Consider the following 13,773-nt stretch of genomic DNA (forward strand, 5'->3'; position numbering starts at 1 on the left):
GATAATACTTGGCGAAGGACATTATTGTGAGGCGCTTTGAAGGTGTTCAGATTGTCTCTGCATATTGACCCCCCCGTTGTCCAGCTCCGCTTATCGACAGCAGAATCGTTGAGATTAAATGGGCCTCGCCTATTGATTTGCTTTTTTGCCCGAATCATTCCCATTTCAGAAGGGGATCATCTGTACTGTACCCCCCCCCCCACCAAATCGCTCCCCCCCACCACAGTAATCTTTCCTGACCCGCTAATCATCAAACCATTTACGTCCTCTCTCTTTGTTTCAGCTCTCCTTTGTTTAGCATTTACCAATTCATTACAGCAACTTCTCCCGCAGCTTAACTTAGACGGCGGCTGGGGAACCCTGCTTCCATCCGATAGCGGCGCGCTCTCCAGCGAGGATGTGCCACCGAAATGCGTGCCCGACATCACAGCGCACATGCCAATTACATATTGATAATTAAGTATTCAAACAAACAAACAGAGAGGAAATCTCCCCCCCCATAATCATCAGGTTTTAATAGAACAAGTATGAGTTTGGTGTGCTTGGCCAGATAGCCTGCTGCTTGATCAGAGCTCTGTTGCGTTTTATTTTCTACTGGGAGGAGGGAAGTGAAGGAGGATGATGGGGGCTGAGGGAGATGGGTACAGAGAAAGTGGGTGGGGGGGGTACAGGCAGACACATTGGTGTCATTGCCTGGCATTGCAATCCTACAGGGAGAAGCTGCGCCGCGCTGTTGCTGCTGAACGAATGTCGACGAAGCCTGGCGCTAATCCAGCCTCGGATATGCTGAGCTGCTTTTTAAATGGAGATGAAAGGACAAAGGCGGAAATGGGGAAGTGTAAACTTTAAAAAGGCCCAGGCTTAAGGAGCCCCTCGCTCTGCAAACTGCCTGGCGTTAAAGCCAATGCTCCCCCCCCACATGCCCTTACCCCTCCACCATCAAAAAAAAGGAGGGAAAGAAAAAACTGATGCAAATCCATTAGCACAGTCCTGTTTTCACAGTCATAAAAATACTTAAGAGGTTTAAAACGAGGGGTGGGGTGGGGGGGACGTGTTAAACGTGTGGAAATCTGTTTTGATAACATTATTCGTGACAGTGGCTTTGCGCCGCGTGAATTAATAACACTTCATTTGCAGACGGAAAGGAAGCCGGCGTGGTATTTCCAGTTAAAGAGATTAATTTTTAAAGACCTAATTGACAGGCTGGGGTTAGGCAGGATAAGCAACAGACTATAAGGCTGCAGCTGCAAAGTCAAGGTGACTGCAATACTCAGAAAGAGAGGAAAAAAGAAAGGCTTTCAACAAGCAGAATAGAGAGGAGAGAGGGAGGGAGTGAAGAGAATTAGTCTTCAAGCACTTTTTTTTCCCCCTCCGCCCCCTATTCTTCCTCTCTTTATTAGGAATGATTTACTTTCTCTGTGAAAGGATATAAAAGCTCAAGTATAGTGCCGTAATTATCGCAGAGTGAAAATTTAAAGGTTTGACTCACAATGTCCTCAAGTTAGCCCGCAGACTTGCCGGGCGATAAGAGCGTCTGAGTTCGGCGCTCGGCATCCAATCGGTTGTGTTTTATGGGGCTTTGCCGAGGAAGAGCACACACACACAAAAAAAGCAAGTCTGTAAACATGATGGACTGTGGAGAACTGCTATACTAGGGGGCCCCCGTGTTTACCTTGGCAAGAGCCTGGCCCTGGCAATGTCGGGGCGGCGTCGCTTAATTACTGTTTACATGTAAATATTAAATTATACAAACAAGCCCGCCGAATGTCTCCGACAAAAAAAAACTACAGAAATACAAATTCAGGGTCAACCTTATCTGTCTGCAACAGTTGCCGCGGCTGCGAGGAAGGGGATCGTTTTGAATCGCAAATTCGCTGCATTGTACATAATCTTCATAATTGCTAAATGCTGTTGTCCAAGGGCATTCAGGTAAATACATTGCCATCATCTGCATAATAGCAGATGCTCAGATATGTAAAAAAAAAAAAAACTCATCTTGTGTTCTCGGGGAGAGTGGGGGCGAGAGAAGGAAACACAAAGAATGCAGGGAGGCGTTTTGTTAAAATAAAAAAAAAAACAAGATTCGACCGATGATCTTGAATGTCTCCAGTCAAGACAAGAGAGTTGATCCCTTTTGATTGCGGATCTGTGTTTTCCCTGACAGTCCGGGCTGGCAGCAGAGCACCGGTGCCTGCGGTGCATCTCTGGTATGGCTGAGTAAAGCACTTGTTCATTTGCAGTGAAGGGTAACATGAAACAGGCCTCAGCCCCTCTGATGGACAAGGAGATTTCACCTTCGCCAGTGAATGATAATGCATTATTAAATTTGCCTCTCTGCTCACTAGATACACTTAGCTGACCACAGCATATTTATCTCCCCATCCGAGGCTCACGTCTTGGCAGGAGAAAGCATTCTGTCACTTTTGAGGCATTTCAAAGATTAAAAAGAACCTCTCTCTTTTCAACGTCCCTAAAAGCATCCCCCCTCATTTTTTATTTTTTTTTCCTTCAGTGAAATGTGATTAGTGGGAGATGGTGTCACGCAATGGAACATTCATGAGGGGGAGAACAAATATCCAAATGAACTCCCCGTGTCCTCGAGGAATAGCCCCTCTCTGCACCATCAGCAATCTCTCTCTCTCTCTCTTCCTCTCTCACGGTGCCGGGGTGGGGAGGGAAATTTGATTGATCCTCTATTGAATTATTTTTTTGCACTCTTTCATTTCAACAGGACGCACTGACAAGTTGTTTGATCATAAAGCATTATTGTCTGCCAAGTCACATTTCAGGGTTGTGATGGCTAATGATCTTGCCTCCTGACTTGGGGAAAAGTCAGGTAGTCAGCATGTGTTTGAAGCTCGCAAACGCCAAGGACATCGGGGAGGACCGAGCGAAAACACGGCTACATTAAAGTCGGAAAAGATGAAGAGAAGGAGCTCCCGCCGAAACGCGTGGAACTTTTAATGATACTGTACGCAGGTGCCCGTCAATGTCAGGGAAATATTTACGCTGCAATATTGATGCAGAAAGTTTTACCTGGACCCCAAAAGTCTGCCCCCCACCCCTTCCGACCCAGCCTTTTTATCACTGCGACTGCACATGCAAAGAAAGAACAGAACAAAGACTACAAAGGCAGGAGATTATCTTTCTTTTTTTGGTCTCTTCCATCTTTTCTTTTCCAACTATACACCCCTTTCTCTGCATGAGCCCCGTCGGTGTTTGCGAGTCCTTTTATCGGAGCTGCACTTCGGTCCAACAAACTGCATTCTGGGACTATATTAACGCTCATCAGCTGGGCATGTACAGGCAGGGGCAAATTACAGCTGTCCACTGCGGTTGCGGTGGCGCATCATGCATCAGAGGCTAAGAGCAGGTAGGCATGAAAGCATGCGCCTCCAGGTGACATAATACGCCGCAGCTTTCCATCCAGCAGGCTTTGGAGGACATTACGGATGCATCTCCTGTTGTGTCAACAAGTGTATATAACATTTACCAGGGAAGAGCCGATATCATATTACCAATGATTCATCCGCTTTTAAAATATGGTTTACAGAATCAGCTTACATAACGTCGTCCCGTCAGGCCTCTCAGCTTGGCGCTACGGAAACACTCAACTGCAGGGTGCAGTACGGGCTCATGTACAGAGTCCTGCACACCTATTGGTAAAGGTGTGAAAAAAAGCCTTAACATGAATTCATCTTTTATTGGAGCAGCATAAAACACTGCAAAAATGTTTTTATATCCCACCATTAACTTGAATGCATCAATTGATGTAAAATGAGAAAAAGGGGAAATTGATGTTTTCACAAAATCACCTTCGTCCAACCTTAAAAGTTCCAGCAGCATAACAGTACCTAAAGATACACCCAGGTTAAATCACAAACTATTTGTTATTAATTTATTAATTCTTGTTTCTCTGGTTTTTAGATTTGACTTTAAAAATAGGTCAACTTCTTCTAGCCTCTCTTGGCAAAGAAAATGGCAAGAAAAGAAAACCTTCATGTAAGTCTAATGTGTGCTGAGCTCCATAAGTCAAGAAATGACTGCAAGAAAATAACTATTTGCCTAAAGTTGACCGTATCTGCAGTTGGATAAACAATTTAAAAAGTTGGACTGGATGAGGATTAAGTTTATCTTGCCACCATGCAGAGTGAGGATTACAGTAAAAGAGGTAGAAATGAGTGTCACGAGTCTCCAAGTCTCCATAACAACCACGAGAAGCTATTACATGTCATGTAGTGGTTTAGGAGCCTTTTCAGTCCTACCATAACAAATTAAACATGTGATGCTTGCTAAACCTTTGCTTATTCATTTTTTTTAAATACCAGTAAATTTTACATCATGTGACTTCTTCAAGAAAACCAGGGGTTGTCGGATCTTTCAGCAGGACATCAATAAAAAGAATAATCCTGACAAATGGTTCATTTGTACACATCCAAGGCTATTACAATCCCTACATTCAAAGCTATAGAAAACCTGTAAGCTGAAGAGAAGAGGATGTACAAGTGCTAGAAATATACGTCACGATAACTCCGTCTGTACACTGAAAAAAATGTTTTTTGAGCCAACTTTAAAAAATTACACTACTTTGCTACTGCTAGTTTTATTAGTTCTGCTCAAGCTAGGAGTCTGCTTTAAGAATTATTCAAATCAGAATTGTGGCGTGAGCAAAACTAATCAAATTGTCTGAGAAATATTTTTAAGTTGGTCCAAAGAAACATTTTTTTTTCAGTGTATGCTCCCACCTTGTGAAATATTGCAGCATCTGAGTGGTTGTGTTAACAGCAGTGGTGACTAAAAATGTGCCACAATTACTACTTAATGTCTGATTTGTTTTTTCCTAACTGAATACATTTCAAAACATTTTCTGGGTGAGATTACGCTACTGCAAAAAAAAAAAAAAAACTTACTTCATTTTAATATTTGTTCACAAGAATTCACTAAAACTGCAAACAGGAATGCAACAAAGTGGCTGAAACTTCTGCACTCCAGCATACATACAGTGCATATGGCTTGCGTTTTGAAACACATTTTCCCAGAGGAAATCCAACGATATCCAGTGTTTGATGTCCAAAGACTGAGTTTACAGCCAAAAAGGCTTCCGTACCTTTCAAATTTTCCCCTTGTTTGTCAGCTACCTGCTGTTTCACGAGACAGAGGCTTGTCGGAAGCTATCACCGCAGACTTGCTTTTTGAAGCAATTCAATTAGTCACATATGAGGCAACATTTAGCAGTCTGCTCGCCTTTTCTTTTTTTTTTTTCTTCTTTTCTTCCTTCCTCTCACACACATCATCTTAGCTCTCTATATCTCAGTCTCAGGCAAATTTTGGACAACAAATCGGACCCAAGTTCAAAGAAAAGAAAAAAAAAAGACACCATCTGGTTACTCCACAATGGGCGACACAAGTTTAGAAACTGTCTTTTTTTTATTTATTTTATTCAAAAACAAACAGCCTTTGTCCTTCATCAGCACAGACGACATGAAAAAGAAGAGACGCGCTCACAGGATATGAGCGATGAGACATTATAGCGGCTGTCTCGGAGGTGTCTGGCTATTTAAATAGTCTCCATATGAGCCGAGGCTCTGCATCCTTCCTCCGCACCCACCGAACTCTCTTCTGAGAGTGCATTGCGAGAGATTAATTTAATGCTCTGCCAGGATCATAAAGATCAAACAAGTGGAGAGATATCATTAAACCACTGGAATGTTATCTCATTTATCTAAACAAACCGATGCGATGAACAAGCCTAATTAAAAAAGCTCACCATAAACAAAGCTGCGGACGGCGAGGCCTCCCCCCCACCCCTCTTTAACAATGCGCCGCATTTATTTTATTAATCTAATGCATCGTGTATCATATCATTACAGTTCAATATTTCTATCATTAATTTTATTCCCTTCACTTAAAGCTTTTATTGGAATTACTTTGGTTATTAGTTGGTTCTAATGTATTGGTTACCTCTGTATCTTGCAGCTACAATCTCTCTTATCTCGCTGCATAAACCTGTGCATGTTATTCAAATTGCCTCATTTATTATGATAGCTTCCTCATGTAAATTGTGCTGACTGCTCGCCCTTGCACAGTCCTCATTAGACTAATGAAAACCTTCAAACGAAAAAACTAAACAACCTGCCAAATAAAGGTCCGGGGTTATTATGAAAATTACAACTGTTGGAGCCGGGAGAAGCTCTCTTCATTAATTCATGCTCAGCAAATTGGTAACTAATTTAGTTGCACTCCTCTGCATTAATGGGTTATTTTATAAAAATGTTTTTCCACAGCCGGAGACCTCTGGTGCGCACTCCGGAGAGCTCGGAATCCTAATCAAGTCCGGCGACATATTAGGAATTGACAATCTCAAAGACAGCGCCGCGTGTGTTTGCGAGCGGACGCGCACGGGTCAACTAGCTGGAGCTGCCGGGGATTGAAGGGGCGACTTGCTGCTTTTTATTTATTTATTTATTTATTTTCTAGTATTGCAAAGAAATTACAGTCATTTCATGATCAAGATACAGAGAACACACTTTGGCTGAGATTTGAGAAAACATTAAGAGGATTCCAGGTACTTGGCTGAGGACTCTTCCCCTGGCTTTGTTTGCTTTACTCTTTTGTTCTTCTGAAATCGCCCCCACACACCATCTCCCTTTTTTTTCACACTCATCCACACACAGTTAGGCGGTTTGTGACCTATAAATTCAGCTCATGATCCTGCTAATTATTACTATTCACTGCTTCACACCCCGCGTGTGAAGGTCTAACACGGATCTTCACGTCAGCCCAGCCATAAGGGAGCGTACAGTCCGATGATTTCCACAGTGGTTTTAATATCATTATCAGCTGCATCCCACCCTCTGCCATGCAGAACAGCACAGCTAGTCAACAGGGAATACGGAAATCTATTATTTGCTTCATTTTGTGTTTAATCTACAATGCTGAGAAATGTTTTATATCTGGAGGTTCTAATTGCTTTTTGACAAAATAATATTCAAAAAACAATTCAATGAAAAAAGAAAAACAACACTTTTTTTCACCTCCAAGCTCAGTTAATTGAGTAAGTCAAGTCAATGCTAAGACTTTAACTAGGACTGATTAAGATTAAGACTGAGCATTTTAGCAACACACACACACACACCAGAGGGATCTGCTATGAAACAAACAAAGGTTGCTGTGTTGACAGCAACCTCAGAGCCACTGTTAGGTACGGTGGATGATGTATTAGGCTGTGGGCCTTTTTCTCTTTCAAATGCCATGGGAACCTTGTTAGAGAGGCTGGCGTTGTTAATTATTTTTTCATGTTATTCTTTATAGTCCTGTTTTTTATTATTATTATTGCTAATAAAAGAAAACAATAGTCTAATGCTAAAAAAAATTGTTGACAAAAAGGGAAATCACAATTTTGCCCTCGACATTCAGGTGATAGACATTGGTTTCCTTTTTCTGTGTTTATAATATTGAGGCAAGTTGTTTAGCAAAAAACAAAAAAAACAATAATGACTTCTTTATTGGGGTTTTATGTTTCTACTTTTGTGTTTGGGAAACGCCAGAAGAAATTATTCTGACAATCCAAATCAGCGGAATACACTCAGCCATAGATCAAAACAATTTTATCAATGTTCAGACCATTCAACCTGGTCTCTTTTTAAACACTAACGTTTTACTTGTTTGTTTTCTATGGAGACGTTTAATAACTACTACAAACTTTCCATCAGCATTTGCTTCTCTAGTATCTAACAGCCAATGTTGACCAATTAGCCCTAATAAAACTTAAAAAGAGTCACAATAGAGTCATTATCATCACAATACCACTTTCACAAAATCACCTGTGTTAACTGTTGGGGATTGGTATCCATGTTTCTTTTTATGTTTGGACCGGGAGAGGAAGAGAACCAACAACATTTTCCTTTAAGGGAGGTCCAGGCTGGGATTTTGAAAGCAGAACCTTATGCCTTATATTATGCACACATGGCGGAGCTGTCATGTGTAAATTAAAAGCAGTTATTTTGGTTGGTAAAAATTGAGCTTTTGGCAACAAATACCCCGAAGCTTTTGGTGTGAAACAAAGAACGGATATGTGGTAAAGCGCCTCCTGTGTGGAGGACCTGTGATGCTGTGGGCCTGTTTCTCCTCCTAACACCCTGCAAAACCTGTTAACAGGATATGGCATCTTGAAGTCTTTGAAATACCGGGAGACGGAGGCCTTTGCCAAAAAAAAAAATCTGAAAATGGATTGTTTTGGGAGCTTTCAGCAAAAAATAATGGCACTGAACATACTGCATGACTAAATCAAGTGGTTCACTGAACAGAAAATCAACGTTGCCCATTTCAGCTCCCACTTCTAATCATTTGGAAAACCAATGGGGTGTGCTGAAAAGAAGGGAGTATTAAGAACTCTGGAACATCTAGAGATATTTTACATCTGCGATTTAGTCAGAAACAATTACTTCTTAATGTAGATCACGTGTGTCAAACTGAAGGCCATGGGGGCCACATCCAGACTGCCAACAGCTTTTTATGTGGCCCTTGAGACCACAACACCAAGTTATGTCAGCTTTTTGTGATTCTGCGATTGTGGAAATTCGTGCAAAATCAACAGATTTTTTTTTATGCTAATGCGTAATTTTCCCACAAAAATGGTCAAAAGCATTGGGTTTAAGTGAATGCTAACCTGCATCTGGCAGTGTTTACTTTTATTTTTTACTTTTACTGCAATGTAGTGAAAGTGAAAAAACTTGATGTCAAGTTAATGTCATACATTTGCAAATTTCCATGTGAATATTTCCTACTTAGCATTGCAAAATCTGTGATTTTGATTGCAAAAAATCATGAAAGCAATCACAAAATCTGGAAGGGACTGATCAATACTATTTAATATTAAGGAGTACTTAATATTACTGTTGCCTTGCAGCAAGAAGTTCCTGGGTTCGATTCCTAGCCTGGGGTCTTTCTGCATGGAGTTTGCATGTTCTCCATGTGCATGCATGGGTTGTCTCCGGGTACTCCCGCTTCTTCCCACAGTCCAAAAACATGACTGCTGGGTAAATTGGTATCTCTAAATTCTCCCTAGGTGTGTGTGTGTGTATGCATGTTTGTCCTCTGTCTGTCTCTGTGTTGCCCTGCGACAGACTGGTGACCTGTCCAGGGTGAACCCTTCCTCTAGCCCAAAACGTTCGCTGGAGATAGGCACCAGCACCTCCAGACCTCACTAGGGACAAGGGTGTAAGACAATGGATGGATGGATGTACTTATTGAATGCTGTATTTATTTTAACAGTTTGTACAGTATATGGTTTTTTTCAACACATTCTGGCTCAACCGGCCCATTGAGAACATTCATGATCCTGATACGGTCCGAAATGAAAATGAGTTTGACATCCCTTCTTCAGATCATACAATCTGACATTTGGGAACCACTAAAGTAGATGGCATTTCTCACAAAGTTCCACTCACCTTTGTCAGTGTGCATCCTTTTCACTTCATGGCTCATGTCGTGGGCCAGGTCTCCCTCTTTAGGCCCAGGGGCAATGTTGGGGGACAGGCCTAGGAGGGCTTGGTTCATCGAGAGCCCGTTGTGGTGCACTGCTGCAGAAGGAACGGCAAGAAATTACTAGGAACACCTATAGACTTTCCTCTACTCTAGATTATATATAAAATAAAAAACAAACAAACAAACAAAAAACAATAATACATTTGGTTATGTTGTTTGTTATGTAAAAGGCAAACTTACGTATCCTGTCTGAGGAGCTTTCTGTGTGGGCTGGGGAGCTGGACACGCTGCTGCTGCGGTGGGATGAAGGGTGGCTGCCGGGCCTCCTGTTGTCTTCTAAGGAGGGAGCAGGGGAGGGACTGTCCGGCACACGTTCCTGCAACCCCAACAGCAACAAAACACACACAACCAAAATAAACATCTGATGCAGATACAGAATTACACCACGAGAATAAAAGGTTCAAAGCTTCCGCAGTCATAAACAAACAAACCAAAAAAAAAAAAAAAAAAAAAGAATAAATAAATAAAAAAAGGGTGTCATTATTTTAAAAATGTACCTTTATAACAGAGGTGACCATTCTGGAAGGCAGACTCTGGCCCTGGGCAGCGGCAGCCATGTTTGCAATGGTGCTGAGGTGGTTCATCTGGCTCATTGCCATGGTGACAGAGGCTGGGGGCAGGCTGACCGGGATCAGGGGGTGTGGCATCATCATGAAGGGGAGTTCCAGGCCTGAGACACATGAAGAGGAGTCTGTTGGTTACTCAATGATGCATATCATGAGTGAGATAGTCACAGGCGGAGAGGGGAGGGAGATCTTGTGGTGCTCTGGCAGGAAAATCTCCACCCTTGCTGGAAGTAATTAAGCTGTCAGCCCTGAGACGCTCTTTATAAGAAGTGTCCAGTAACACTAAAGCTTAACATGACCATCTGTTAGGAAATACAAGGAGAAGAGGCTGATGTCAACTGTTAAGTACGGTAGAGGATCTGTAATGCTGTGGGCCTGATTTACTTCCGAGGACCATATTGGAGTGCATGTCATTACGGTCTATTTTGAATAGCAATTGGACATAAACTCAACAGCTTAGCACTACTGTTTATCAGGAAAAATGTGGAAAAGTTAAGATTGGTAGAGGATCTGTAATGATGTGGGCTTCCTTTTCTTCAAAAGGGCTTGAGAACCTTGTAAAAAATGTCCAACGACTCTCAGTCTAAACGTTACCGTCTATTTGAAAAGTGTTGAAAAGAACTTATGTCTACTGTTGAGCAAGGCAGAGGTTCTGTGATGGTGTGGGCCCGTTTCTTCCTCTAAAAGCTGTTTAAACCCTGAGCCAATAACATCAAGGCTTAACAAGGCCTCCCAATAGAAAAAAAGGGTGGAATAAGTTGAGCTAATTGCAGTACTTCTTGGAAATGATGTTAACATAAAATATATAAATATTTTACTATATGTTATTAATAGCTGCTGCTTCAATAATAATAAAGATAATGGGGGTGAGACTTTATAAACTGTTATTAGCAGTAAAAATATATTAGTTATTCTACAATGAATTAAAAAAGGGGGCATATTATGGAAATTGGCCCAATACTTACATGGGGGAAAAAAATCCCTCTAAAAACAAGGGCAATCTCTGAAGCCATTACCCAAATGACTAGTTAAATGTGCAAATGACAAACAAGTACTGTTAAGACTACATTGTGGCAATGACTTTAGGCCAATTATCCCCCGTACCAGAGACACAGAAATAGACCAAAAAAGGGTGTGAGACCGTACAATGAAAGGATTTCCATTTTCTTTCATATGTGCACAAATGAATCCATTACAACGCGCAAGATATCTTACAAATGTTTTAAATTATTCATCTGCCGCCTGGCATTTGTCGCCCTAATTGGGAAAAACCGAAGACATTAGCCGCGTGAGAATGTATAAAAATGTCTATTAAAGATACCATACGGGGGGTAAGGAGCTAGTCAAACAGTGGCCCTGTACTTGTGCTTGTGAGCGGCTTAATGAAAACAAGACGACTTTCAAAGGACGCGAGCGCAGACAGAAGGTCAGAGCCAGGTGTCTGTGCCTCCCCGCTCAACCAGCGCGCCCCTCTCTCTCTGCTTCCCCTCCTCGGCTCTCCTCTGGGACTTTGAACTGAGCGGGATCAAAAGTGACTGGAAAACATTTTGGTCTCATTCCTTCGCCACTCAGATGCTTCTCCTCAAAACTGCTTGAAAGAGAAAAAAAAAAGAAGAGGAGAAAAAAAACAACAACTTCATAGACACTATTGGATCTGATTGAGCCTCTGCGTTGATTTTTTTCCCACTCCTTTTTTCTCTCTTTCTTTGGCAGCCTGGTTCAAGGTAAAAAAAAAGAAAGAAAAACCAACAAGAAAGACAGAAAGTAAAGCAAATCTGCATGAAAGGAAGAAAGAAAGAAAAAAAAACATGATAGCGCCATCCACAAAACAACTCCGGTTCTTTTTTTTTTGTACCAAACATCAGTAGCCAAAGGGCAAGGAGATCTGTATGGCGAAGCCTCTAAAGAGAAGGACACTGGTTTGAAAAATGAAAGGAGCTGAGAAGTACTCCTCTCTGTCATTCCACCTCCTTCCAAAAGAAGCATTGATTTCCATAAGAAAGATAGCACGCAGTTTCTCAGTGGTGAGTATTCCCAGACAATATAAAGCAAAAGGGGGAGATTAAAGAAAGGCGGAAGCCAAGCTGCACCTCGTAGCGGCGCCTCCGCCGAAGCTCAGACTGAATCAATTACCACTCAGCAGGCTAAGCTCAATTAAAAAACACCACAGAGGGCCCTGATTGCGGGGGTACTTACTACGGGACAACATGGTAAGGTCTCGGCTACCTATCAGGCTTTCAAGGCCACTCAAGGGCCAGAGTGAAGAGACTTATTCTGCCTTTGAGGTGGATGTATAACACCCATTCAATCAGGCACCGTGACGCGTATTAGGGAAGATTTTCGCCATATTAAAAAAAAGTAATGGAAAAGCCACCTAAAAATCGCACTAAGCCATTCTGTGTTTCTGCAATAACATTCCTGGACTTATCTCCGTGTTATTCCGTGCACTCGACCCCGTATGAAATCTCACGTCCCCACCTGACTGACGGCCTTTCAGGAGAAAACACTGGACCTGTGTTCGCGCCAAAGGAGGGGTATTAGTCTCGCTTTCACCGTCGGCCCGGCCCCTTTCTTGTCACCTCGTCCCAAAGTGGTGTTTCTCCCATAAAGACCTATTCAGGCCGCAGTGAGGGAATGTGCCACAGACCTAACAAGGCTCCACCAAATCCCTTTGTTTGCGGCTGAAAGGAGCCAGGTGAGGAGGAGATTATTCAGGGAATGGGCCGGTTTTTGCCAAGCAGCTAAGTGTCATTCACGTGTAATTTCTTTCTCGTTTGTGATGTAAGCTCCAAACATTACACTCTGGATTAATAATCAACATGTTTTTATTTGTCCTTTCTTTCCCATTTCAAGGAACCAATGAAGTTTGAAGGGTCGATGCCATGAGGTGGATATCATTGGTACCGGTGACAAAAAGGGGCGCAACAGTTGATTCATTCAGGGAGAAAAAGCTCAGATGTTAAGAAGCCATTGTTGTCCGATGGTGGAATTACTGGCACACCTACCAATACATTTCTAAAAAACAAAAACGTAACTGAATTATTTTTTAAAAATTAATTTTGCATTATTTATCCTCATCTAAACTAATTAAAGTGATCTAGAAACGTAAAAAAAATAAATAAATAATAATAATAATAGTTTTGTTGGGGACTAAAAATGCCATGAAAGCCATTTTTAGCTTTCTGACTACTATCAAGTTGGACATAGACCCAAATTAAGCACTCAACCTTATATAGAGAGCAAGACGTAAAGGCATCCAAAGCCCACTGTTAGAAAACTAGAGTTTAAAAAAAGGGCATGTTGGGGTCAACAGAAAATAAGACAGAAAATATTCTTTTCTGTCTTACCATGAAAAATGTAAACAGATTTTGCCCAACTCTACCAGAAAACTGAAGCCATGTGCTTTGGTCAGATGACAAAGCACATCGGTAGAACTTTTCGGTAAAAACGCTCGAACTGGTTTTGGCACAAAACAAACGGACGAGTGCATGGAAAAGCATCCTTTTAAGTTTGGTAGCGGATCTGTGATGATGTGGGTCTGTTTCTCTTCCCACTGCTCTGGGAACCCGGTCATGTTGCATAGAACCCAGGAAATTGAAATACCAGGATGATTCCTAAGGAAATTTGAAGTCCTCCTACTCGATACTGAAAATGGGTCGTT

The 13,773-nt window shown here is 41.9% G+C and overlaps 1 protein-coding gene across 5 annotated transcripts in view; it reads right to left on the bottom strand.

Moving 5' to 3' along the window:
* LOC102219296 (dachshund homolog 1-like) overlaps positions 1 to 13,773 on the bottom strand; it is a 136,777-nt gene that overhangs the window by 21,904 nt on the left and 101,100 nt on the right. For 2 of the 5 annotated variants that reach the window (XM_023337321.1, XM_023337323.1), the window contains 3 exons: positions 10,044 to 10,216; positions 9,727 to 9,862; positions 9,450 to 9,581 (listed from right to left, as the gene is read on the bottom strand). In XM_023337321.1, coding sequence (XP_023193089.1) covers positions 9,450 to 9,581; positions 9,727 to 9,862; positions 10,044 to 10,216 — 441 coding nt within the window. Of the gene's footprint in view, positions 1 to 9,449; positions 9,582 to 9,726; positions 9,872 to 10,043; positions 10,217 to 13,773 lie in introns of all 5 variants that reach the window. The other 3 variants (XM_023337318.1, XM_023337322.1, XM_023337320.1) reach the window with 2 other exon arrangements.

Source organism: Xiphophorus maculatus, chromosome 7 (assembly GCF_002775205.1).
Source record: "Xiphophorus maculatus strain JP 163 A chromosome 7, X_maculatus-5.0-male, whole genome shotgun sequence".
Classification (NCBI taxonomy): Eukaryota; Metazoa; Chordata; class Actinopteri; order Cyprinodontiformes; family Poeciliidae; genus Xiphophorus; species Xiphophorus maculatus.